The sequence below is a fragment of the Oncorhynchus kisutch genome, linkage group LG1 (assembly GCF_002021735.2).
Source record: "Oncorhynchus kisutch isolate 150728-3 linkage group LG1, Okis_V2, whole genome shotgun sequence".
Lineage (NCBI taxonomy): Eukaryota > Metazoa > Chordata > Actinopteri > Salmoniformes > Salmonidae > Oncorhynchus > Oncorhynchus kisutch.
Genome location: NC_034174.2, coordinates 57,485,830 through 57,509,340, shown reverse-complemented (window position 1 = coordinate 57,509,340; position 23,511 = coordinate 57,485,830). Strand labels below are relative to the sequence as shown.

Here is a 23,511-nt window from a genome sequence, read left to right as displayed (position 1 = left end):
TGGGCTGGGTTATGGTTTTGTCTAGGGTACAGCTGTCAAATTTGACTTTTGGTAGCAGGTTTAGGAGAACTTACACAGCAGGTTAGGATAATTAGGTTCAGGTTAGGAAAAGTGTTAGCTAAAATAAACTTTTGAAATCAATTTTACAAACGCTGTATCATTTCAAGACATAACCCTGGGTTATTGTCATGGTGTAAAGTACTTCAACCAATGTCAAAAAGGACTTACATACATTTCTTTGACTGATAGGCCTACTAACAGCAGTGTTGTTCAAGTGATTGGCACCAGATCCCTGAGTGGCCTCATGAGCAGTGGAGAAAGTAATTGAGAGAAAGTATGACAGATGGGTGGTATTCATTACGCATATTCTGTTGCAAAACGTTTCTTAAGCGGAAGCGAACAGAATGGGGAGGGACCTACTTAGAATTTCTCCAATAGAAACTCTCGTTTTAACTGTTTAATTTCAAGGACAAACTGTTCTGTGTTTTTCTGTTAAGGATTTTAGCTACATGTCTGCTGGTGAGAGTAACACTGGATGGGTTACTGGTCATCCAGCCTGATCTTCAAATAGAAACGAGGCAAGCCCCTGTCCAATGAAAGGAAGAACCGGAAAGGAAATCTAACACCATACAAGAGCCGACTTGAGCAAGTACATGTTCTTGTGATAGCCTGCGCCTCCTTTCCCAGAACAGAAGTGAACTTGCTTCTGAAAAGAGGCTGGTGGTTGGTTAGATTAGCGTCATGAATGCAACATTAGTGTCCCAGCAGCAACACTATACTTCCGGTTTTTCGATTTTGCCTTCAAAATAAAAGTCTGCAGTAAAACACTCTTTCTATGATACAGTACGAAATCAAATTTTTTTTGCAGCTTTGCATAACGCATTATGTGAAAAGAATGTTAAAAAAACACTTTCTAAACTAAAGCGAATTACTACTTTATATAAGATACATAATATTATAAGGTGGAGCACACTGAGAAATTGTTGGAGCTTAAGTAAATGAATGTAAAGAACATAATATTCTACAGACCCAATTTATATGGTGTTATGTCTTGGATGACAGGAGTCTAAATACCCAGCAGGCCTTTCTACTCCACCCATTCCATTGGTCCCAATGCAATACACTGTGGGTCTATAAATTACATATCGGATAGATTCAATGGTTGTAAAGATGGGGAGCGGTCTGTCTGTGATAAAGAGATGCTCTGCTTTTTTGACACCACACTCCAAAAACCAAGATCTGCAGGCTCTAGTTTTGTCTAATCTTGATTATTGTCCAGTCGTGTGGTCCAGTGCTGCAAGGAAAGACCTAGTTCAGCTGCAGCTGGCCCAGAACAGAGCGGCACGTTTTGCTCTTCATTGTAAATCAGAGGGCAAATATAAATACTATGCTTGCCAGTCTCTCTTGTATTTATATCAGCCCTCTGATTTACAAGAGCAAAATGTGCAGCTTGAGGAGAGACTGACTGCATCACTTCTTTTTATAAGAAACATGTTTGTGTTGGAAATCCCAAATTGTCAATTTACACACAGCTCTGACACACTTACCCCACCAGACATGCCACCTGGGGCCTTTTCAGTCCCCAAATCCAGAACAAATTCAAGAAAGCATACAGTATTATATAGAGCCCTTATTGCATGGAACTTCCTTCCATCTCCATATTACACAAATAAACAGCAAACCTGGTTTCAAAAAAACTAATAAAGCAACACCTCACCCCTACTTGACCTAGATAGTGTGTATTCATTGATATGTAGGCTACGTGTGCCTTTTTTTTTTTAATGTAGAGTTCTATCCTTGTCTATTTTGCACTTTCAGCAGTATTATGTCATGTTTTGTGTGGACCCCAGGAAGAGTAGCTGCTGCTTTTGCAACAGTTAATGGGGATCCTAATAAAATACCAAACCAATATGTAATTTTGTTATTTGGGTGAATTATCCCTTTAATTTACAAGTCATTTTATTGATCACGACATGACTAACATAAATGAAACATTTATCAAACAATCAGTTATTATACTATTGGAAATACAGTACAGATGCATAGTCCTTGTTATTCAACAATTGTTGAATGCTATATTTCCAGTTTCATGCAGTGATTGCATGATGTACATGAAGGCTAAATATGCAATGCATTCACTGTGCTTCCTCTTTAGTAGTCACAGCAATACTCCAACTTGAGTGAGTTTAACAGATAATTTTTTACAACCAAATCTTTAAAAAATTGTCATGTAAATGTCATGTTTACAGAAGGGTCCAGAGACCTTTTTTTCTGATTTCACTTCTTTTAGAGAAACACTTTCCCCAAAGAGCAAATCAATTCCACATCAAAAATAGAGATTTGGTTGTAAAAAAAAAAAGAAAACTTAATACTTTAAGTTAGAGGCCAGGAAATAGATAGGAAAAACTGCTTCTGTGAGTGAACACAGGCACTTCAGGCATGTACACCAGGTCAGCATAGGGTCCTTCACATCCACAGGCATCCGAATCACAAGCTCACTTTTTATTTTGCACTTTCAGCAGTAAATTCTGTGCGGCTGTGTTCTTTGGCTCAACTTTCAGCAAGCTGTTTAGATCTTCCACGCAAGCTTTGTAGTCCTGAAGGGCAAAATGAACACAAATCAAACAAAATGCTAAAACAGGTACATACAATGCATTTCTTGTTCATCGGAAAGTCTCTCACTTTCAGCTCCTTGTGTGCTTGAGCTTGTCTGTACAGTGCCTTGATATTAGCTGGGTCGAGCTGCAGGGCCTCTCCACAATCTCGCACTGCCTCCTTGTACATCTTTACAGAGAGGTAGCAGAGTGCCCTATTCAGTACAAAGGTACAAATTAGTCCCAACATAGGAATTATGCACATTCCAAGTCTGACAGGAGCTGGACAATTTCACAGAATTATATGACAATGCAGAGATGGGAATACAACTCCCGTACAATGTTTCTATGGTAATTTGTCTACATATCAGACAGACATGAGCCTCACCTATTTGTGTAGGTTGTGATTTCTGAGGGATTGTGTTTGAGGCTCTGAGTGTATTTCTCTATGGCTTTCTTGTACTCTGCTTTTTTCACCAGTGCATTGCCTTCCTCTTTCAGGTATAGGGCTTTTTTTATGACATCCTCTCCTGGGACTGGGGAAAAAAATTGATATCTTATTTTTGGGACTACTATTTCTGTACACTTATGTATACATCTGTTACAGGTTGTGCAAAGAAGATTATTAACAGTTTTCTGTTTCTATTCATATTTGGACAGCAAAACCAGACAATCATATGAAAGACAAACCGGATTTATATTTTTCTCTGGTGCCATTGTGTTGTGTCGTTTGGCATGTTGCCTGAGAAAAGTTTTCTTTGACGGCCATTGGAACAATGGGAATGGGTGGGAGCTTCTCTCGCCAGGAGTGTCCATCCACCTCTGTCAGACACTTTGTCATTCTGGAAGGAAAAGGAGTTATCCAGTTGTACAAAATTCCACCATCTTGATTATGTCCCCTATGCATGACATTGAGAAGTTTTCAGAAGTTAATGGACTTGAAGGCTTTTAGTGAACAAAAATAAGTTAAAATGGATATGTGCAACATGTTATACCTGTTGGTACCATCTTGGGCTGCAGGTATGTGACAGTCTATCTGTAAGGCCGTCTTGTAGTCCACGTAGGCTAATCTGTATCTCTCAAGGGCTTCATAAGCTGCACCCCGGCGAAGGAGAGGCTTAATGCCAAACGGAACCAAGTCAAGAGAGCTAGAATATAAAAAGTGTTTTAGGTACGAGTGTTGCTGCAATAGTAAGTACAAAAAATACAGAACCTATTCAACAGCAAACAAAGTAATGAGCTACTAAAGTATTGGGAAAAGATGCTGTTGATATGTTTTAGTTAAGAGTGTTACTTCAGCAGTATGAACCACCTGTAGCCCTTGATCATGACTCAATTCCATTACATTACACATAAAAATCATTGGACGAAGGCGTCTTCTGTAGGGCAGAGTTTTGTTAAGAGCCACGACGCTCGGTCTTAACATTAACACGCATTGCTTGCAGTACGGTTTTGGAAGAATAAGTACCTTATCTTTCATATTGGCGAGAAATCATTTTCAAAAAACAAAAGGTTAAATTGATACACACTTTTATAGGGTTAGGCTTCCCACGGCCATATTTCCATGTCACAGCTCTTGTTTAAAGAAAACAGATGGAAAACAGAGTGGACTACCTGTGATAATTAGCTATCTGCATCTCTGAACACCTGTGTGTAAACAGAAGACAGACACCACAAACGTGTTGTCACTGAAAAATACTGTCAGCTGCAACTGTTAAAACTGGTTAAAAGTGTACTGTATTTTGCATTTGTGAAATTATTTTGAGTTGAGGGTTTTACGTTTCTAGAACCGTACCGCAGTAGAGAATCGATTCACGTTTTGATGGAGTATTTGGCTGTTTAGGCTTCCAGGAGCTAATTCACCCTTTAAACAAAACATGTAAGGTCTAAGGAGTAACATCATGCACCTTTAGTCCAATATTGGGCTAGAACTACCTATAGAGCAGAAGATCTAGGTCTACGTGGCCTACCACAAAACATCATGTCTACAATGTAGGCTACTTACACTGTGCAGTCCTTCACACACTCCGCACAATTTCCATCCTTCAGATAACTGGCTGCACGGTTAGAATACAGGATACTAAGATCCTCTGAATTCTTTCCTGTAAATTAATTTACAGTGGTAACAATCTATCAGAACATGGAAAGCTTGTGCTGGTTTCAGAAAACGTGTCTTAATTTATGCACAATATTTTTTTTTAAACACACGTAGCTAGATCAGAGAAAACACTAGATTCTAATCTAGAACCTTGAGCCGATTATTCTGACTGGTTAGCTGACTAGTTAGCTGCCTACCTGATTTCTCCACATCTTTGATCGCCTGGCTGTAAAGACAGGCAGCCTCCCCATATTGTCCAGTTTTAAAGCATTCGTTGCCTGCTTTTTTCAACTCTGTCCAAGACTGGGAACGACGCTTATGTGGCATATTTGATTTGCTGTAACAAGACAGACACAAGAAAGGTTAGCTAGCTAACGTTAGCTTGCTAGCTAGCCAACTTTTACAAACCAAAACAACTTATTATCCATTGTAAACTGAGCCAGACGGCTAGTTAGCTACATACTTACCTTGAATAATGAATATAATTGTATAAATATATGTCTGGCTAGCTAGTTAATTCCTTAGAAGTGGTTAGCCAGCAGCTAGCCTGTGTCGACTTACCAATTAGTGAATATAATGTTGATAGCAGGGCAAACTGTTGGTTGTGTAGCTATCTATACTCTCCTGTACTGTACTCGTCCGCAAATCGTCTAACTAACAAATAACGTAGGACGTAAAACCAAGATCTTAAACAATCTAGTTAGATGCGTAAAATTTGTCTTCCTTACACGCTAACCAACATCAGTGTGTCTTCAGCAACAATAAAGTACTTCCGGGTCACATCATTTTGAAACATTCGAAATAAAAGCCCTCCACTTAATAGTAGGAACTTGTCAATTACCTGTATTATTCATGATCTATGAAAAATAATTGTCTAAACATTAACAATGATTCATATTTGTTTCTATTTAAGTGACATTTGCATAAAATGTGGGTTTTAATATATGTACCAAGGTCAAATAAATGGCCACAGTGCGAATAACTGTATATGGAATACATATTGGCTTATAGAGCAAAAACTATTATGGTAAAAGGTAAAACGGTAAAAGTATTGTAGGGAATACTCAGTGCGGTCTGTAGAATGTATATATGGTGTCTCTTCATGGAGCTTTGAATAATACAGAGTGCACCCATAATGGAATGGCGCTGTAGGGGCTGGCTGCCGTTTTACATGCCAACTGTGTTATTTTGTTAATTTTTTCTCGTTTTTTTGTTACTTATTTTTAAAACTTATTTTGTAAATAATGTTGTTGCTACCGTCTCTTATGACCGAAAATCTATTCTGGACATCAGAACTGCGATTACTCACCTCGAACTAGACAAAGATTTTTTCTTTAATGAATCCAAAGCAAAGTATACACTGCTTTCTCAGGTATATGGGACCAAATCCCCGTCAGGTCGGGCTGCCTTCTGAGAATTTGTAGACGAGTGAGTAAACCCTCTCTACCATCAGTCCTATTAGCCAACGTGCAATCATTGGATAACAAAATGGATGAGCTCCGATCAAGGACATCCTACCAACGGTACATTAATATCCTATGTTTCACAGAGTCGTGGCTGAACGACGACATGGATAACATAGAGCTGGCGGGGTTTTCGGGTCCATCGGCAAGATAGAACAGCTGCCTCCGGTAAGTCAAGGGGTGGCGATCTGTGTCTATTTGTAAACAACAGCTGGTGCACAAAATCAAATATTAAGGAAGTCTCAAGATTTTGCTCGCTTGAGGTAGAGTATCTCATGATAAGCTGTTGACCACACTATTTACCAAGAGAGTTTTCATCTATATTTTTCGTGGCTGTCTATTTCCCACCACAACCCGATACTAGCACTAAGACAAGCTGTATAGGGAAAATGTTCATCCAGAGTTCATCCATGCTCCTAGTGGCTGGGGACTTTGATGCAGGGAAACTTAAATCCGTTTTACCTAATTTCTACCAGCATGTTACATTTTTAACTGTTAACAATACTCTTTCTAGCAATCAATCTGGCTTCAGACCTAAACACAGTACCATTACGGCCACTGTACGTGTTGTAAATGATATCACTAATGCCCTAGATAATAGAAAGTACTATGACGCCTTGTAGATTTGTCTAAAGCTTTTGACACTGTAGACCATGCGATACTTTTGCGTAAGCTGTCGTTAATAGGACTGGGATCGGATGCCTGTCATTGGTTTCATGACTATCTAAAGGATAGAAGTCAGGCTGTTAGAGTCAACGGCATCCAGTCAGAGCCATTGGAGTTGGTTAAAGGGGTCCCACAAGGTTCTATACTTGGTCCATTACTGTTCACTCTCTACATAAACAATATCGGTGATGAGATAAGAACGTGTAAAATGTACTTATATGCTGATAACACTATCATGTACTCTATCGCTTAAACGGCTGACCAAGCATTATCACAATTGGAGACAGATGTTAAGATATTACAAGGTTCTTTTATACAGCTGAAACTTGTTTTAAATGCAAAGAAAACACATTTTATGATTTTTAATAGGTTCAAAAAGTTGTTTGAAAATACAGTTGCACTTACGTGCTTAGATGGCTCTCGAATTAATCAGGTCTCTGCATATAAATACTTAGGGATATGGTTGGATGATAAACTGTCTTTTAAAATGCATATTAACAAACTTTGTAAACAGCTAAAAATCAAGCTAGGCTTCCTCTATAGAAACAGGACATGTTTGTCCTCTACAAATAGAAGACAAATTGTGCAAGCTACTTTTATGTCTGTTATAGATTATGGGGATATTATCTACATGCATGCTACGGCATCCACACTTAAATCACTGGATTCTACTTATCATTGTGCATTTAGGTTTATTACCGGTGCTAGCTACAGAACTCACCACTGTGTTTTATATCAAAATGTGGTTGGACTTCGCTGTCCATGAGACGAGAACATATAAAGCACTTCTGACCTTCTTATTTATCATCACTCATCAACATTATAATTATAATTCATAAAACTAGGTCTGAAGCATGGATTACACTTGAGGCCCATGCGATTTCCACATACTTGGGTATGGCTGCCTTTTCCTGTTACACTCCTTGCCTATGGAATAGCCGTAAACCCTCGCCCTCCATTTGGCAAATCTGACCATAACTCTATCCTCCTTATTCCTGCTTACAAGCAAAAACTAAAGCAGGAAGTACCAGTGACTCATTCAAGGTCAGAGGGCGCATATCAAAGGACGCAGATGTCAGAGGACGCAGATGCTAAGCTACAGGACTGTTTTGCTATCACAGACTGGAATATGTTCCGGGATTCTTCCCGATGGCTTTTATCACTAAGTGCATCGATGACGTCGTCCCCACAGTGACCGTACGTACATACCCCAACCAGAAGCGATAGATTACAGGCAACATCCGCACTGAGCTAAAGAGTAGAGCTGCCGCTTTCAAGGAGCAGGACTTTAACCCAGATGCTTATAAGAAATCCCGCTATGTCCTCCTGACGAACCAACAAACAAGCAAAGCGTTAACTTCTTGGTGACAGGGGGGCAGTATTGAGTAGCTTGGATGAATAAGGTGCCCAGAGTAAACTGCCTGCTACTCTGTCCCAGATGCTAATATATGCATATTATTAGTAGTATTGGACAGAACTCACATGATGTCTGTGAGTATAACAGAACTCATATGGCAGGCGAAAACCTGAGAAAAATTCAACCAGGAAGTGGGAAATCTGAGGTTTGTAGTTTTTCAACTATTTTTCAACCCATTCCAATACACAGTGTAAATGGGGACATATTGCACTTCCTAAGGCTTCCACTAGATATCAACAGTCTTTAGAACTTTGTTTGAGGCTTCTACTGTGAAGGGGGAGAGAATGAGAGGGGATTGAGCCAGGTGTCTGGCAGAGTGCCACAGGCTCGCGACGCGCGGTCACGAGAGAGTTAGCTCTCGTTCCATTGCTTTTCTACAGACATAGGAATTCTCCGGTTGGAACATTATTGAAGATTTATGATAAAAACATCCTAAAAATGTATTCTATACTTAGTTTGACATGTTTCTACGACCAGTAATATAACTCTTTGAACTTTTTGTCGAACGTTCGGCTGGAACTGCACGCACGTTTGGATTTGTTTACCAAAAGTCCTAACAAAATAAGCTATTTGGACATAAATTATGAACTTTATCGAACAAATCAAACATTTATTGTGGAACTGGGATTCCTGGGAGTGCATTTCTGATGAAGATCATCAAAGGTAAGTTAATATTTATCATGTTATTTCTGACTAAAGTTGACTACACAATATGGCAGATATCTTTTTGGCTGCTTTGTTGTCTCAACACTGTACTCAGATTATTGCATGGTTTGCTATCAGTATCAATAATGTACCAGTGCTTCCTGATAATGTCCTCAAATGCCTTCCCCAATTGTGAGTATTGGGTGAAGCATGATGGGACATGTTCTGCTTTTCCTTTAACTTTTTGTTGAAGGCTTTCCAACTGTTAGTCCTTCAAAACGACCATTTGCATGTTTTACCCAATTGTCTTTGTACCCCCTTTCCTTAAACCGTTGTGTGAGGTCCCTGGTCTGTTTCTGATAAGAAGCATCAGAGCTGCGTATTCTTCTGATGCGACTGAATTGACTTATAGGGAGACTTTTAATAAGTGGACGTGGACGAAAGCTGCCACCTCTTTGGAGGGTATTCCTGTCTGTAGGTTCCGTATAGAGATCTGTAGAGAGAAAACGGATTTGTGGTAGGTCATAGTTAATGGTGAAATTAAGGTGTTCATTCATAGACTTTAGATAAGCATGTAATTCCAAAAGTTCTCCCTAGGTCACTGTATATATCACGAAAATGTCATCCAAATATCTCAGAATTAAGAGAATATTGGAGGGGAAAGCATTAAGGTCTGAATTCAGCACCATGTGTTTTTCAAACCTTCCTAGATATAGGAATTAGGAGCCATAGTGTTCCCCATAAGCATAAATGGGAAATTATAATATGGCCTACCAAATGTTGGATATTATAATTATTGCTAAATTAGGGGTGAAAGTAGCCTAAGCCAGTAGGCTATATGGTCCAGTACGGAGTATTCGCAAAGCAAATTATTATGGTAAAGGTAGCCTACTTTTTGAAGTGATATGTTTGACCATCAGATGAAAACATCATCACACAACACTTATAATATGCAAAGCTGAGCCTGCGCAGACAGCGAAAAACAACAGTAAACAGTATAAGACATGCCACAGTATCCAGTCTAAAATCAGCATATTCCAGGCATCTTATCCGGGTTATTGTAAACGGATATGATGTTTATATCAACTCAAAAAGAGAATACTTGATTATCCCAAATAATAACAGGATATTGGTGTGCATTTAAGCATGGTCAATATCTCAATGGGAAGCTCATCCTCCTATTTTCGGAACTGGGAGGCATTTCCTGAGGCTATTCAATCAACTTGGATATTTGGCAAACCTTTTGTTAAGGGAAATCGTTATTTTGTTGCACCATGTATCTTCATTGTGGCCAATGGGTGCACTTGAGGATATACACTATATGACCAAAAGTATGTGGACTCCTGCTCGTTGAACATCTCATTCCAAAATCCTGGGCATTAATATGGAGGTGGTCCCCCATTTGCTGCTATAACAGCCTCCACTCTTCTGGGAAGGCTTTCCACTAGACGTTGGAACATTGCTGCGGGGACTTGCTTCCATTCAGCCACAAGAGCATTAGTGAGGTCGAGCACTGATGTTGGGCGATTAGGCCTGGCTCGAAGTCAGTGCTCCAATACATCCCAAATGTGTTCGATGCGGTTGAGGTCAGGGCTCTGTGCAGGCCAGTCAAGTTCTTCCACACCGATCTCGACAAACCATTTCTGTATGGACCTCGCTTTGTGCAAGGGGGCATTGTCATGCTGATACAGGAAAGGGCCTTCCCCAAACTTGCCACAAAGTTGGAAGCACAGAATCGTCTAGAAAGTCATTGCATGCTGTAGCGTTAAGATGCACTGGGGCAGGTAGTGTTCTCCTGGCATTCGCCAAATTCAGATGGAGAAGTGTGGTTCATCACCCCAGAGAAAGCGTTTCCACTGCTCTAGAATCCAATGGCGACGAGCTTTACACCACTCCAGCCGACACTTGGCATGGTGATCTTAGGCTTGTGAGCGGCTGCCCGACCATGAAGCTCCTGACGAACAGTTCTTGAGCTGACGTTGCTTCCAGAGGCAGTTTGGAACTCGGTTGTGTGTTGCAACAGAGTACAGATGATTTGTACGCACTACGCGCTTCAGCACTCGGCCTACCACTTTGCAGCTGAGCCATTGATGCTCCTAGACGTTTCCACTTCACAATAACCAGCACTTACAGTTGACCAGGGCAGCTCTAGAACGGCAGAAATTTGACGAACTGACCTGTTGGAAAGGTGGCATCCTATGACGGTGCTACGTTAAAAGTCACTGAGCTCTTCAGTAAGGCCATTCTACTGCCAATGTGTCTATGGAGATTGCATGACTGTGGTTGATTTTATACACCTTTCACCAAAGGGTGTGGCTAAGATAGCCAAAACCACTCATTTCAAGGGGTGTTCAAATACTTTTGTATATATAGTGTAATGCCCTGATGCTTCATTTCAATTTTTATGTTGTGTGTAATAGTATATTTAAGCAATAATGCCCGAGGAGGTGTGACCGTGGTATTTCGCCCATATGCCACAAACCCCTGAGGTGCCTTATTGCTATTATAAACTGGTTACCAACCTATTTAGAGAAGTAAAAATAAATGTTTTGTCATACCAGTGGTATACGGTCTGATATACCACAGCTTTCACCCAATCAGCATCCAAGACCCAAACTACCCGGTTTAAAATATTCAAGAGCCCTTAGTGGACAAATAAATAAAAATAGGACGCCTGAGGAAAAGATTAAGCCTTCTTTCTGAGGTGGAATGCATTTTTTCTGTCAAATAAGTAGCCAATGTTTTAATTGAAATAACATTAAATAACATTTTAATTGGACATTAAATTTGAGGGTTTTCAACTGGTGTTTTAGGCAGCAACTCCATCAGACACAAACCAGTGGGTATAAAAACAAAACAGGAACATTTGGAACTGATAAAACTTTTATTTCACTTTAAATGGTCTTTTACATTTCCTGATAACATGTAAGGTGAAACTAGAACTGTTTTAAAAGACATACACAAATTTTGTTTTACGTCAATAACCAGTTTTTTTGTTTGTTTGTATTTTTTTTAATGCTAGTCTAAAATGTCACAACCACGTGCGCACTAAGCAATAAAACCGTCACAGAAGCAAACTTTAGGCAGAATACCGGTCAGTAAAAATAAAGCAATTGGAGATACCAGATATACAGACAGGCTCGGTTCCACATTCACTACTGCATTTCTTTTTTATATATATCAAGCGTAGAATAACTGCCATTTGCTCAGCTAAAAGGGGAGATTTTTTTTCAGTGCATGAAACATTGTCTTCTGCAAGACCGACTGAGACAGATCAATTCGACACCTAAGTGGAATGTTATGGTGATGACAAGGTATTGTGACACTGAGTGAATTCAGCTACCTCTTAAGGGTCCTTGCACTACTCCAGAATCTAACCCGTCCACTGACCGCATTCCACTATAATATGGTCTCCTCTGGAGATACACAAAACAAAAGCATCAATGCCATCTCTGACCATGATAGACAACCTCCGTACACAACTTACATTAGGGGACTTGCTTACACACTCGTGGGCAAAAGCATACATTCGCTTAGATATTTCATGAAGGAAACTGGTCAGTTTTGTACTGTCAGCATAAGGCTATCAAGATAGGCTTGAATAACCAAGACGTCAAAGTTCAACGCAAACGGCTTTAAGGTGTTTCTTTGCAAGCAGGTTAACATTACATTTAAGATTTATATTTACCGCAAACGTTTACAATTTACAGTTGAGCCAAAGAGTGAGTCATTATTACACAAAGCAAAAAGTAACATTTAAGAACAAACCAGGATCATTGTACTGATTTCAAACAGCACCTTGATGACAGCTGTTCAGGAGAATGGTCCAGGTCTGTTCAAGAAAGGTATATTGTCTTAATGTTAGGTTCTGATGGAATGTTATATTTTTTCTTGTTTTTAACTGGACAGATGTGGAATGGCAAAACCTACAGTAGGGTCCCTTTTATTCATTTTAATTCCATATGCAAAATAAACAAACAATACACAGCAATACGCATGTTAGTCAGTGTCACAATAGAGCCCGTTATACCATTCTGTATGAGGTCACAGCAGAATTGCACTGCTACTCAAACCATACAGTCCTGAATTTTATCATCCAGATGGTGATTATGTGGAGAATAACTAAGCATCACAGTGTTTGTTGAAAATAAAACCGACAGTTTAATACATTTTCTGAGTCAAACCAGCAAATCGCAAGTACACTAGGAAAGCAAAAAAATGGATACTATAAATGCATAAACTTGCTAGGTGAAAGAACACATCTTTTTTTAAATGTTTGGAGGGAATCAAAAGGAAGGGAGGTGGAGGAGAGAATGGCCATGCCACTCAACTGGGCAATTTTATAATTTTTTCTCTCCTCACAAAACAAGACTCTGCTTGTTAACAACTGAGTGTTACCCTGTTGCCTTGGAGCATATCGGAGAAAGGGCACAACTGGTAGGTCAGGTACAATTCATGCTGCTCGTCATACAGAAAGGAAGAGGCTGGATGGAGCGGGAATGTACGGGCTGTATATGTGTAAGAGAAGAGAGAAGGGTGTGGGTGGATTAACAGTGATGTGCAACGCCTTTAGTTCTCCCCTTCGCCGGCATCCCCCTCATCACCCTGGTTTTCTGATGTCCACAGCTGCAGAGGGGAAGAAAAACAAATCCAAACATTGAGTTCATTGGATTCAGACACTCGAGGTTTTCAGTTCCAAGAGTATCAAACTATTATGCATTTGAATGGCATTACATCGACATGGCGTGTATTGGCAGTAAGCACTTACAGTGAGGTTGTCCCTTAGTAGCTGCATGATCAGGGTGCTGTCTTTGTAAGAGTCCTCGTTCAAGGTGTCAAGCTCGGCGATTGCTTCGTCGAAAGCCTAGAGGGTAAACAGGCGTATGGAAGGGGGTAAAAAAAATATGTTCTGAAAGACCCAGAATACAAAAATCTACAATGCCTCAAACATATTTTAAATGTATTACCCCTAAAAAGGGCTTACCAACTAACAAATCTTGGCATACCAGATGACAAAGCACCCTCCATTAAAGTCTATTTTTGATTCAATATCTGGCAAATGCCAACAGCAAGAGCAGGTTTCTGTCACGTAACACTACATGACCAAAAGTATGTGGATACCTGGTCATCGAACATCTCATTTCAAAATCATTGGCATTAATATGGAGTTGCCCCCCCCCCCTGCTGCTAAAACAGCCTCCACTCTTCTAGGAAGGCTTTCCACTAGATGTTGAAACATCGCTGAGCATTAGTGAGGTCGGGCACTGATGTTGGGCAATTAGGCCCTGCTGCTAAAACAGCCTCCACTCTTCTAGGAAGGCTTTCCACTAGAAGTTGAAACATCGCTGAGCATTAGTGAGGTCGGGCACGGATGTTGGGCAATTAGGCCGGGCTCAAGGTGTTCGGTGAGGTTGAGGTCAGGGCTCTGTGCAGGCCAGTCAAGTTCTTCAACACTGATCTCGACAAACCATTTCTGTATGGACCTCGATTTGTTCACGGGGGCATTATGCTGAAACAAGGAAAGGGCCTTCCCCAAACTGTTGCCACAACATTGGAAGCACAGAATCGTCTAGAATGTCAGTGTATGCTGTAGCATTAAGCTTTTCCTTCACTGGAACTAAGGGGCTTAGCCCGAACCATGAAAAACAACCCCAGACCATTAGTCCACCTCCACCAAACTTCACAGTTGGCACTATTCATTTGGGAAGGTAGCGTCTGGCAGTCTGACAGGATTGTCTGTCAGACTGCCAGATGGTGACGTGTGATTCCTCACTGCAGAGAACACGTCTTCACTGCTCCATAGTCCAATGGTGTCGAGCTTTACACCACTCCAGCCAATGCTTGGCATTGCGCATGGTGATCTTAGGCTTGTGTGTGGCTGCTCAGCCATGGAAACCCATTTCATGAAGCTCCTGGCAAACAGTTATTTTCCTGATGTTGCTTCCAGAGGCAGTTTGGACCTCAGTAGTGAGTGTTGCAACCGAGGACAGACCATTTTTTTACCCTCTACACGCTTCAGCGGTCCCATTCTGTGTGCTTCTTTGTCCTACCACTTCACGGCTGAGCCACTGTTGCTCCTAGAAGTTTCCACTTCACAATAACAGCACTTGCAGTTGACCGGGGCAGCTCTAGAAGGGCAGAAATTTGACAAACTGACTTGTTGGAAAGGTTGCATCCTATGACGGTGCCACGTTGAAAGATACTAAGCTCTTCAGTAAGGCCATTCTACTGCCAATGTTTGTCTATGGGGATTGCATGGCTGTATGCTCAATTTTATTCATCTGTCAGCAACTGGTGTGGATGAAATAGCGGAATCCACTCATTTGAAGGGGTGTCCACATACTTTTGTATCTATAGTGTAACTGAGCAGGAGGGGCGTGTTTGTGCTCTGTATTGATTCGGTTAGACCAGACTCATGCTGATCACACAGGCGCTGCTGTGTGATGGAGGAACGTGTGTTTGTGCGAGAGACAGTGTATAGCGGTGCCCCACCGCCTTCGCCAAACTGCAGGCCTGCTCGGGGGAGTTGAGGATCTCATAGTAGAAGACAGAAAAGTTGAGAGCGAGCCCCAGCCTGATGGGGTGTGTCGGCTGCATGTCCTTCTTGCTGATGTCAAAGGCCTCCTGGTAGGCCTGCTGGGAGTTCTCCACTGTGGCTGTGACAGAGAGGGAGAAGAGGTCCAATTAATTAACGGCATCATGCTTTTGTTGAAGTGAATTCATGTTTCATTTCACAGCCCATCTCCTGTTTAATGGATACTGATTAAACATTGTCTAGATCTTACGGGGCGGCACATAGCCTTGTGGTTAGAGCGTTGAGCCAGTAAACGAAAGGTTGTTAGATCGAATCCCCGAGCTGACAAGGTAAAAATCTGTCGTTCTGTCCCTGAACAAGGGACGCCCACCGTAATTGTAAATATGAATTTGTTCTCAAATGACTTGCTTAGTTGAATAAAGGTTAAATAAAATAAATAAATGTACTATGAGCACATCAAATTGGAGGTTTTGCTTATTTCCATGAAAATCAGAGGTTGAAGAAAAGTGGCTGGTTAACAAATATGGGTGACTCAGAAGCTTCCCCATTGAACAGAGATGATCAACTTACTCTTCTTTGATTCTCCAGACGCCACCTCAGACAGATATCTGTAGTAGTCCCCTTTCATTTTAAGGTAGAACACCTTGCTTTCTGCCTGAGTCGCATTGGCGATGAGGTAATTGTCGAGGAGTGCCTAAAACAGAAAAAAAGGAGGGGTTGGTTGGGTGTCAGTCAACTCAAGTCCACCCTTTCAACACACAGGACCAAACAAAAGATTAACCCAAAATATATTATGCTTTGTAACCAGTCTTTGGCGTCAAATCCATTCCAGCTCACAATCAGAATGCTTAACGAAAAATGCCTGTTGAGTATAGGGCATTCCCAAATAGCCTGAACTCTAAATGAACCGGACTATTAATTAATTGAAATAAAGCCCCAGTGTTACACCCATACCCATAACATCACGGGACCCTTAATTTAAGAGCGAGGGGGGCCCATATGGAGTAGCAAGCGGCCGCGCTCTCTCACCAGCACATCCTTGCAGATGTCCTGCAGCTCGGCCTCAATCTTCTCGCGGTACTCGCGTGCCATCTGCTGCTTCTTCTCGTTGCCCTCGGTCTTCTGCTCGATGCTGGAGATGACGCGCCAGGAGGAGCGGCGCGCCCCCACCACGTTCTTGTAGGCCACCGACAGCAGGTTGCGCTCCTCGTTGGAGAGCTCGCCGCCCTGCTCCGTCACCGCCTTCATGGCCGCCGCCATGTCGTCATAGCGCTCGGCCTGCTCGGCCAGCTTAGCCTTCTGTACCAGGTCGTTCTTGTCCATGTCGAGGCTGCGAAAGGGCACAGAGTTGTGGTCATAGTCACAAGCAAGCAACATTGAGAAGCAAGCAAGCATTGAAAATTGAGAAAACACTGGGGTCATTGTCAATTCAGTCAATTGACAATGAAATAAACTTGAGTAAACTTGCCTTTCAATGCTTTTTAATTTCAGTTTACTTCCCGATTGAATTAAAATGAAATTGACATCAACCCCGGAACTCTCTAGACATGCTATCGGGTTGTCTATATATCAGACATGAGGCCCTCCCTTAACAGAGTATGTACTAATATTTGGCCTAATTACTGATTATTCAACATGAAAAACACTCAGGAGTTACTCCCAAAGTTATTTCCTTAGGAGCCATACTTGTGAACTTTGTTTAAACCATTGGTCTAAAATGGCTAACTGCTAGCTTTTCTCATAGGCGAACCTGGACAAATTAACCAGCTGAGCAGATAATTATATCCGGTAACAAAATAACAACCTATCAGAGACCTTAAACAGTAGAACCACCATCCAATTGCATTTGTTCCATTAGGTCACCAGAGGCAGATTGTTAAACAATTCAAATACTTGATTTAATTTGTTACCTATGGTCTAAAATGTTTTAGAACACCTACTCTTAATTTTTTACTATTTTCTACACTGTAGAATAATAGGGTGGACATCAAAACGATTAAATAACATATGGAATTATGTAGTAACCAAAAAAAAGTGTATTCATATATTTTATGAGATTCTTCAAAGTAGCCACCCTTTGCCTTGACCAGCTTTGCACACTTGGCATTCTCAAACCACTGTTTGGGATGAGCATTACCGCAGACTGAAGGAAAAGCAGCCAACAAGTGCTCAGCATATGTGGGAACTCCTCCTTGACAGTTGGAAAAGTATTCCAGGTGAAGCTGGTTGAGAGAATGCCAAGAGTGTGCAAAGCTGGCAAGGCAAAGGGTGGTTATTTGAAGAATCTCATGATTCCAAGTGTTATTTCATAGTTCTGATGTTTTCACTATTATTCTACAATGTAGAAAATAGTACAAATATAAGAAAAACCCTTGAATGAGTAGGTGTTCTAAAACTTTTGACCCGGGAGTATACATGACCAAATTACATGTTTTTGCTCATCCATTTAACACACATCCATGTACTTTCACAACAAAAAAGGCACATTATATAACACATTATATAACTTTGTATTGAGACATCGTGTTTTGTCAAATATTAGATTTGTGCTGGTCCTCGAGTGAAATAGTGCAAATGTGACGAAGTAGAGAATTCGAAATGCATATAAAACCTTGTATAATTAAGCGTACACATCTATGTAATTTCCGGTATACTCATTGTAGTGATGAACATTTCTGTACTACGCCTATCATATAGCCTGTGTTTTGATCTGAGTGACTCCAAGATGCTCCTTTCATATTATTAATTTACATATTATTAAGTGTTGCCTGCTCTTCGATTCACAATACAACCACAATTAGTGTAGGCCTAATAAATACTTGAAGTTTAGGCTACACTAAAGTTCCATATGCAATAGGTTATAGCAAGGAGGACACCATATGGTGTGAATGCGTGCAACGTTCAACCTATAGTAGGCTAGGCTATATCAACACCATTTTTGGATACGATACGCTAGCCAAGCTAAAACCACATCCGTGACAATGAAGAGAGCTCTATTGTTAGGCTATAGGCTAAGGCCAGTCAGTCAACAGCTTGTGTTGCATGAAAGCATGATCAGATTGTGTGTATTTTACTACACCGGCTTCATTCGTTTTTTAAGCCAGGTTTCACCTCAGTGAATTCTTGGAGTAGCGGCGCCCTCTACTGGACATTTGGTGAACTTAGCCTGACCAGCCAATTTACCAGGGCCTAAAATAAACACCCCGCTACCTGCCAAATGCGGGTAGATTTTGGCGTTGGCGGGTTAAATGTCTATTTCACCAGTCACGTTGGCGGGTGGTCAGGGCTCCACAATGCGAGTATTTCACTCGCATTTGTGAATAGAAATAGTCAAGTATGATCACACTTATCTGCAGTAGCTGTTTTCAAAGTATTTCTGCCGTTTTGTTTCATAGCTAGTAAATTAATTGCACAAAGTAAAAAAAATACAAATCCTATATAGCCTATTCCACCTCGCTCTGCAACACTGCCTGGCTAGGGGCTGTGCGCACGTGAAGAACAGAGTGAAAGATTAATTTATTTTTTTAGAAGTGCTGCACACAGGCATAAAAGTTGGTCTAAAACAAACATCTACTGAAGTGAGACTTTGTCCTTGTGTTTCTTGGGTATTTACATTGTTTTGTTCACATGCTAAGTTGTTTTTCTATGTTTGAGCTTTAACTGTTGGGAAGAGAAGACAACGCTTCTTCTACTAGTCAGACAATCTCACAGGCACAAACATGACTTGAGTCGCACTACAACGGTAACCTCACCCATTTATTGTCTAGTCTGTGATATTTTGGTTAAAGAACACATCACAAAAAATGAAAAACAATAACCCATATTGCTTCTTATTAATAATACATTTGTTTTAGAAACATTACAAAGCATGCTCATCCGTTCATTTGTGTTTTCTTGGTGAAATGTGTGTGAAAAAACATGTTGGCTAGTTAAAAAATCTGAGAGGCTGGTAGATTTTTAAAAATCTACCTGTCACAGTCGCTGGTGTACCAAAACGTAAATGTTATGCCCTGCCATTTACACGTGACAGGGACGGCTAGATTATTATTATAAAAACGTTGTAGGCATAACCCACTCGTAGGCAAGCATACACATCCATGCAGCCTCATATGCTAAGACATTATTAGGCCCTAGCAGTGTGTGTTTGTGAAAAAGGCTGACAAAATCGTAAATGTATCTTGCAGATGCTAAACTCTTTCAACTGTCGATCAAGTCCCATTGGGGCTCTAGGCAGCTTTAGGCCATAATCTGAAGACCATCTTTAAACAAGGGTTTTCCAAACTCAGTCCCCATGTGCACATGTAGGTTTTTGCCCCAGCACTACACAACTGATTAAAATAACCAACTCATCATTAAGCTTTGATTATTTGAATCAGCGGTGTAGTGCTAGAACAAAAACCTACATGTGTCCCCAAGGAGGAATTTGGGAAACACTGTAACAAATAACCATTATAGGAAATTAACCTAATCACTTCGTTTAAATTTGAGGTGAAACACAGCTCTAGACTTACACCTAGAGCAAGGAATGTTTCTAATGCCCTAGACACCAATAGAAAATAACATGAAATGGTCCCAGTACTCAGTGACAACGCCGCAGGGGATCTTAGCTAGAGGTCGACTGATTTCAATAGGTCGGCCGATTTCAAGTTTTCATAACAATTGGAAATCGTTTTTTTGGTTCACCTTTATTTAACTAGGCAAGTCAGTTAAGAACACATTCTTATTTTCAATGATGGCCAAGGAACAGTGGGTTAACTGCCTCGTTCAGGGGCAGAACAACATATTTTTACCTTGTCAGCTCGGGGATTCAATCTTGCAACCTTACAGTTAACTAGTCCAACGCTCTAACCACCTGATTACATTGCACTCCACGAGGAGCCTGCCTGTTACACGAATGCAGTAGAAGCCAAGGTAAGTTGCTAGCTAGCATTAAACTGATCTTATAAAAAACAATCAATCATAATCACTAGTTAACTACACATGGTTGATGATATTACTAGTTTATCTAGCGTGTCCTGCGTTGCACATAATCGATGCGGTGCGTATCGTTGCTCCAATGTGTACCTAACCATAAACATCAATGCCTTTCTTAAAATCAATACACAGAAGTATATATTTTTAAACCTGCATATTTAGATAAAAGAAATCCAGGTTAGCAGACAATATTAACCAGGTGAAATTGTGTCACTTCTCTTGCGTTCATTGCACGCAGAGTCAGTGTATAAGCACCAGTTGGGCCACCTAATTTGCCAGAATTTTACGTAATTATGACATAACATTGAAGGTGGTGCAATGTAACAGGAATATTTAGACTTATGGATGCCACCCGTTAGATAAAATACGGAACAGTTCCGAAGAATAAACGTCTTGTTTTCGAGATGATAGTTAACAGATTTGACCATGTTAATGACCTAAGACTCGTATTTATGTGTGAGCAGTCTGAGCGGTGGTAGGCAGCAGCAGGCTCGTAAGCATTCATTCAAACAGCACTTTCGTGCGTTTTGCCAGCAACCCTTTGCTGTGCTTCAAGAATTGCGCTGTTTATGACTTCAAGCCTATCAACTCCCGAGATGAGGCTGGTGTAACCGATGTGAAATGGCTAGCTAGTTAGCGGGGTGCGCGCTAATAGTGTTTCAAACGTCACTCGCTCTGAGACTTGGAGTAGTTATTCCCCTTGCTCAGCATGGGTAACGCTGCTTCGAGGGTGGCTGTTGTCGTTGTTTCCTGGTTCGAGCCCAGGTAGGGGCGAGGAGAGGGGCGGAAGCTATACTGTTACACTGGCAATAGTAAAGTGCCTATAAGAACATCCAATAGTCAAAGGTTAATGAAATACAAATGGTATAGAGAGAAATAGTCCTATAATTCCTATAACTACAACCTAAAACTTCTTACATGGGAATATTGAAGACTCATGTTAAAAGGAACCACCAGCTTTCATATGTTCTCATGTTCTGAGCAAGGAACTTAAACGTTAGCTTTCTTACAGGGCACATATTGCACTTTTACTTTCCTCTCCAACACTTTGTTTTTGCATTATTTAAACCAAATTGAACATGTTTCATTATTTATTTGAGGCTAAATTGATTTTATTGATGTATCATATTATGTTAAAATAAGTGTTCAATTCAGTATTGTTGTAATTGTCATTATTACAAATAAATAGTCAGATTAATCAGCATCAGCTTTTTTTGGTCCTCCAATAATTGGTATCTGCGTTGAAAAATCATAACCGGTCGACCTCTAATCTTAGCTATATTGTTTTACCCATATAATTAATAGGAACTATTGTTTAACCAATGTATTATTATGGCCATGTTAACTACACGCTTATTATGGCCGCTAAGTCAATTTTGACTCTGTAAATAAACTAAGGCAGGTGACAAATCAATGCCTGGAATACTATGACAGTATGGTATCCTAAAACACCAAGGCCAAACGTCTTAATTGCCACTGTATTAGTTATTATCGCTATAAAACCGATAACATGACAACCTGCTATTCTTTAATCACGGATTTAGCAATGGAACGTCCATTGCGGAAATACTGCAGCATTGCCTCATAAGATCCGTAGGCAAACTCATTGCTAAGGCGCTAGCTAGCGTGCTATATTCCTGTCCATTGAAGATGTTGGTAGTTGGCTAGCTACGCCCTCTGTCGCATTCCCTTGCGGAATTTTAAGATGGAGTGATACCGTTAGCAAACCAAGTAACGTTAGCTAGCGTAATTGAATGCTACCAATGAGTTGGATTTACTAAATGTCATTTTTATTCGTTATAAGCACCAGTTTTATTTTATTGTTCACGACTCGCAAAGGCCTGTGTATTGCAGTCCAGTCACTTGTAAAATTCGCTGGAGATAGCGTCAAGTTAGCATTAGCTTGCTAGCGCTGGTAAGATATCCTGATTTCACGACGACCAGGATGGGAACGTTAGCCTGGCAAAATGTGTCTCTATACACATTTAATTATGGAATTATTTTTGATTCATATATTCCATGGCAGATCTCCACTACTGGCTTACAATAATCTAAATCCTAGCTAGTTTGTGAGCTCTAGTTCGCCATTCAATCACACGTCTCGGCCTAAGTCATTGTACCCAGCCCCAAACCACAATAGGCACCTTCCGCCATAGATAGCGATTTGAGCCATTGTTGGGTCATTATGGTGCCAAAATGCTCTACCTTACCCATGAAATAATAATAGAATCGACTTTATGCAAGTAAACTCACATTTAGAATGTATTTTGAATCTTGCTTTTTTTCTCTGAACGATGGGAGTATCAAGCTGTCCTCGGTTCGCTGCTCGGGATATTCAGGGCAGTACCACTTCCGCCTGCGCTGACACTTCCACTTCCGCTTCCTCTAAACCCCACCCTCCCCCGCCAGTATCTATGGTAACAGCACTGCGGGGTTTTCAGAGCGTTGTAAAGGGTCGTTGACGTCATAAAGACTACGGGAACCACCATAGAATGACGTAAGTGGTCACCATAGTTACTGCAGAGAAGAGGGCGAAGCAAAACATGTTTTTTACAATTAACCTTTGTTTAACTAGGCAAGTCAGTTAAGAACAAATTCTTATTTACAATGACGGCCTACACAAGAGGGATAACTGGGCCCAAAATCGTTTGTTTTTTTGGCTCACCAAGCGAGGAGTTTTTGCTTTGGAGGTCAATAGGACTGTCAAATTTTGCAATAACAAAATGTCTTATTTGCTACGTGTGGCATACTTGATATAAAGTTTCGTAACGATTAAGGTAAGCTACGAGGCAACTGAGAAAAAAACACTTTGTATCAGACTTGTGCCTGATCGTCACTTACCACGAACACAGTCATAAACCCCGCCTATTTATACAATCTCCCTTCTAAAATATGATTTTAAACCTAACACGAACCTTAACATACACTGCTAACCTTATGCTTAACTTTTCAATTAAAAACCCAAAAGCACGTTGTTGTCATTAATTTTTCGATAGCCAATTTGACTTTGTGGCTGTGATAACTAGGAAACCGTTGTGCCTGTTGTCCACACAGAATATTGGCTATGATGGTCCCACCTGATCTTGCCTCCTCCCGATTTCCATTTTTGAAGACATTTA

General features: G+C 40.7%; 2 protein-coding genes across 2 annotated transcripts; both read right to left on the bottom strand.

Annotated features, from left to right (window-relative positions):
• Positions 1-1,913: 1,913 nt before the first annotated feature.
• Positions 1,914-5,476, bottom strand: LOC109890949 (mitochondrial import receptor subunit TOM34). Its single transcript, XM_020483132.2, has 8 exons — positions 5,254-5,476; positions 4,890-5,029; positions 4,600-4,696; positions 3,590-3,742; positions 3,285-3,436; positions 2,983-3,130; positions 2,683-2,809; positions 1,914-2,597 (listed from the first exon to the last, which is right to left on the bottom strand). Exons 2-8 carry the CDS (start codon positions 5,017-5,019, stop codon positions 2,496-2,498), a joined length of 909 nt encoding a protein of 302 aa, XP_020338721.1. The 5' UTR covers positions 5,020-5,029; positions 5,254-5,476; the 3' UTR covers positions 1,914-2,495.
• Positions 5,477-11,753: 6,277 nt separating this feature from the next.
• Positions 11,754-22,909, bottom strand: ywhaba (tyrosine 3-monooxygenase/tryptophan 5-monooxygenase activation protein, beta polypeptide a). The gene is made up of 6 exons (XM_020483144.2): positions 22,646-22,909; positions 16,448-16,748; positions 15,989-16,112; positions 15,376-15,539; positions 13,652-13,747; positions 11,754-13,509 (listed from the first exon to the last, which is right to left on the bottom strand). The coding sequence occupies exons 2-6, from the start codon at positions 16,739-16,741 to the stop codon at positions 13,453-13,455; spliced, it is 735 nt and encodes a 244-aa protein (XP_020338733.1). The 5' UTR covers positions 16,742-16,748; positions 22,646-22,909; the 3' UTR covers positions 11,754-13,452.
• Positions 22,910-23,511: the final 602 nt, after the last annotated feature.

What these genes read in the sequence shown, in the direction of transcription:
- LOC109890949 (XM_020483132.2), bottom strand. Translation starts at nt 5,019, where the DNA reads ATGCCACATAAGCGTCGTTCCCAGTCTTGGACAGAGTTGAAAAAAGCA. An exon ending in CAAAGATGTGGAGAAATCAG is followed by an intron (nt 4,697 to 4,889) that starts GTAGGCAGCTAA and finishes ATTAATTTACAG; the next exon opens with GAAAGAATTCAGAGGATCTT. An exon ending in GCCCAAGATGGTACCAACAG is followed by an intron (nt 3,437 to 3,589) that starts GTATAACATGTT and finishes TTTTCCTTCCAG; the next exon opens with AATGACAAAGTGTCTGACAG.
- ywhaba (XM_020483144.2), bottom strand. Translation starts at nt 16,741, where the DNA reads ATGGACAAGAACGACCTGGTACAGAAGGCTAAGCTGGCCGAGCAGGCC. An exon ending in ACATCTGCAAGGATGTGCTG is followed by an intron (nt 16,113 to 16,447) that starts GTGAGAGAGCGC and finishes TTTCTGTTTTAG; the next exon opens with GCACTCCTCGACAATTACCT. An exon ending in CCTGCAGTTTGGCGAAGGCG is followed by an intron (nt 13,748 to 15,375) that starts GTGGGGCACCGC and finishes TTTACCCTCTAG; the next exon opens with GCTTTCGACGAAGCAATCGC.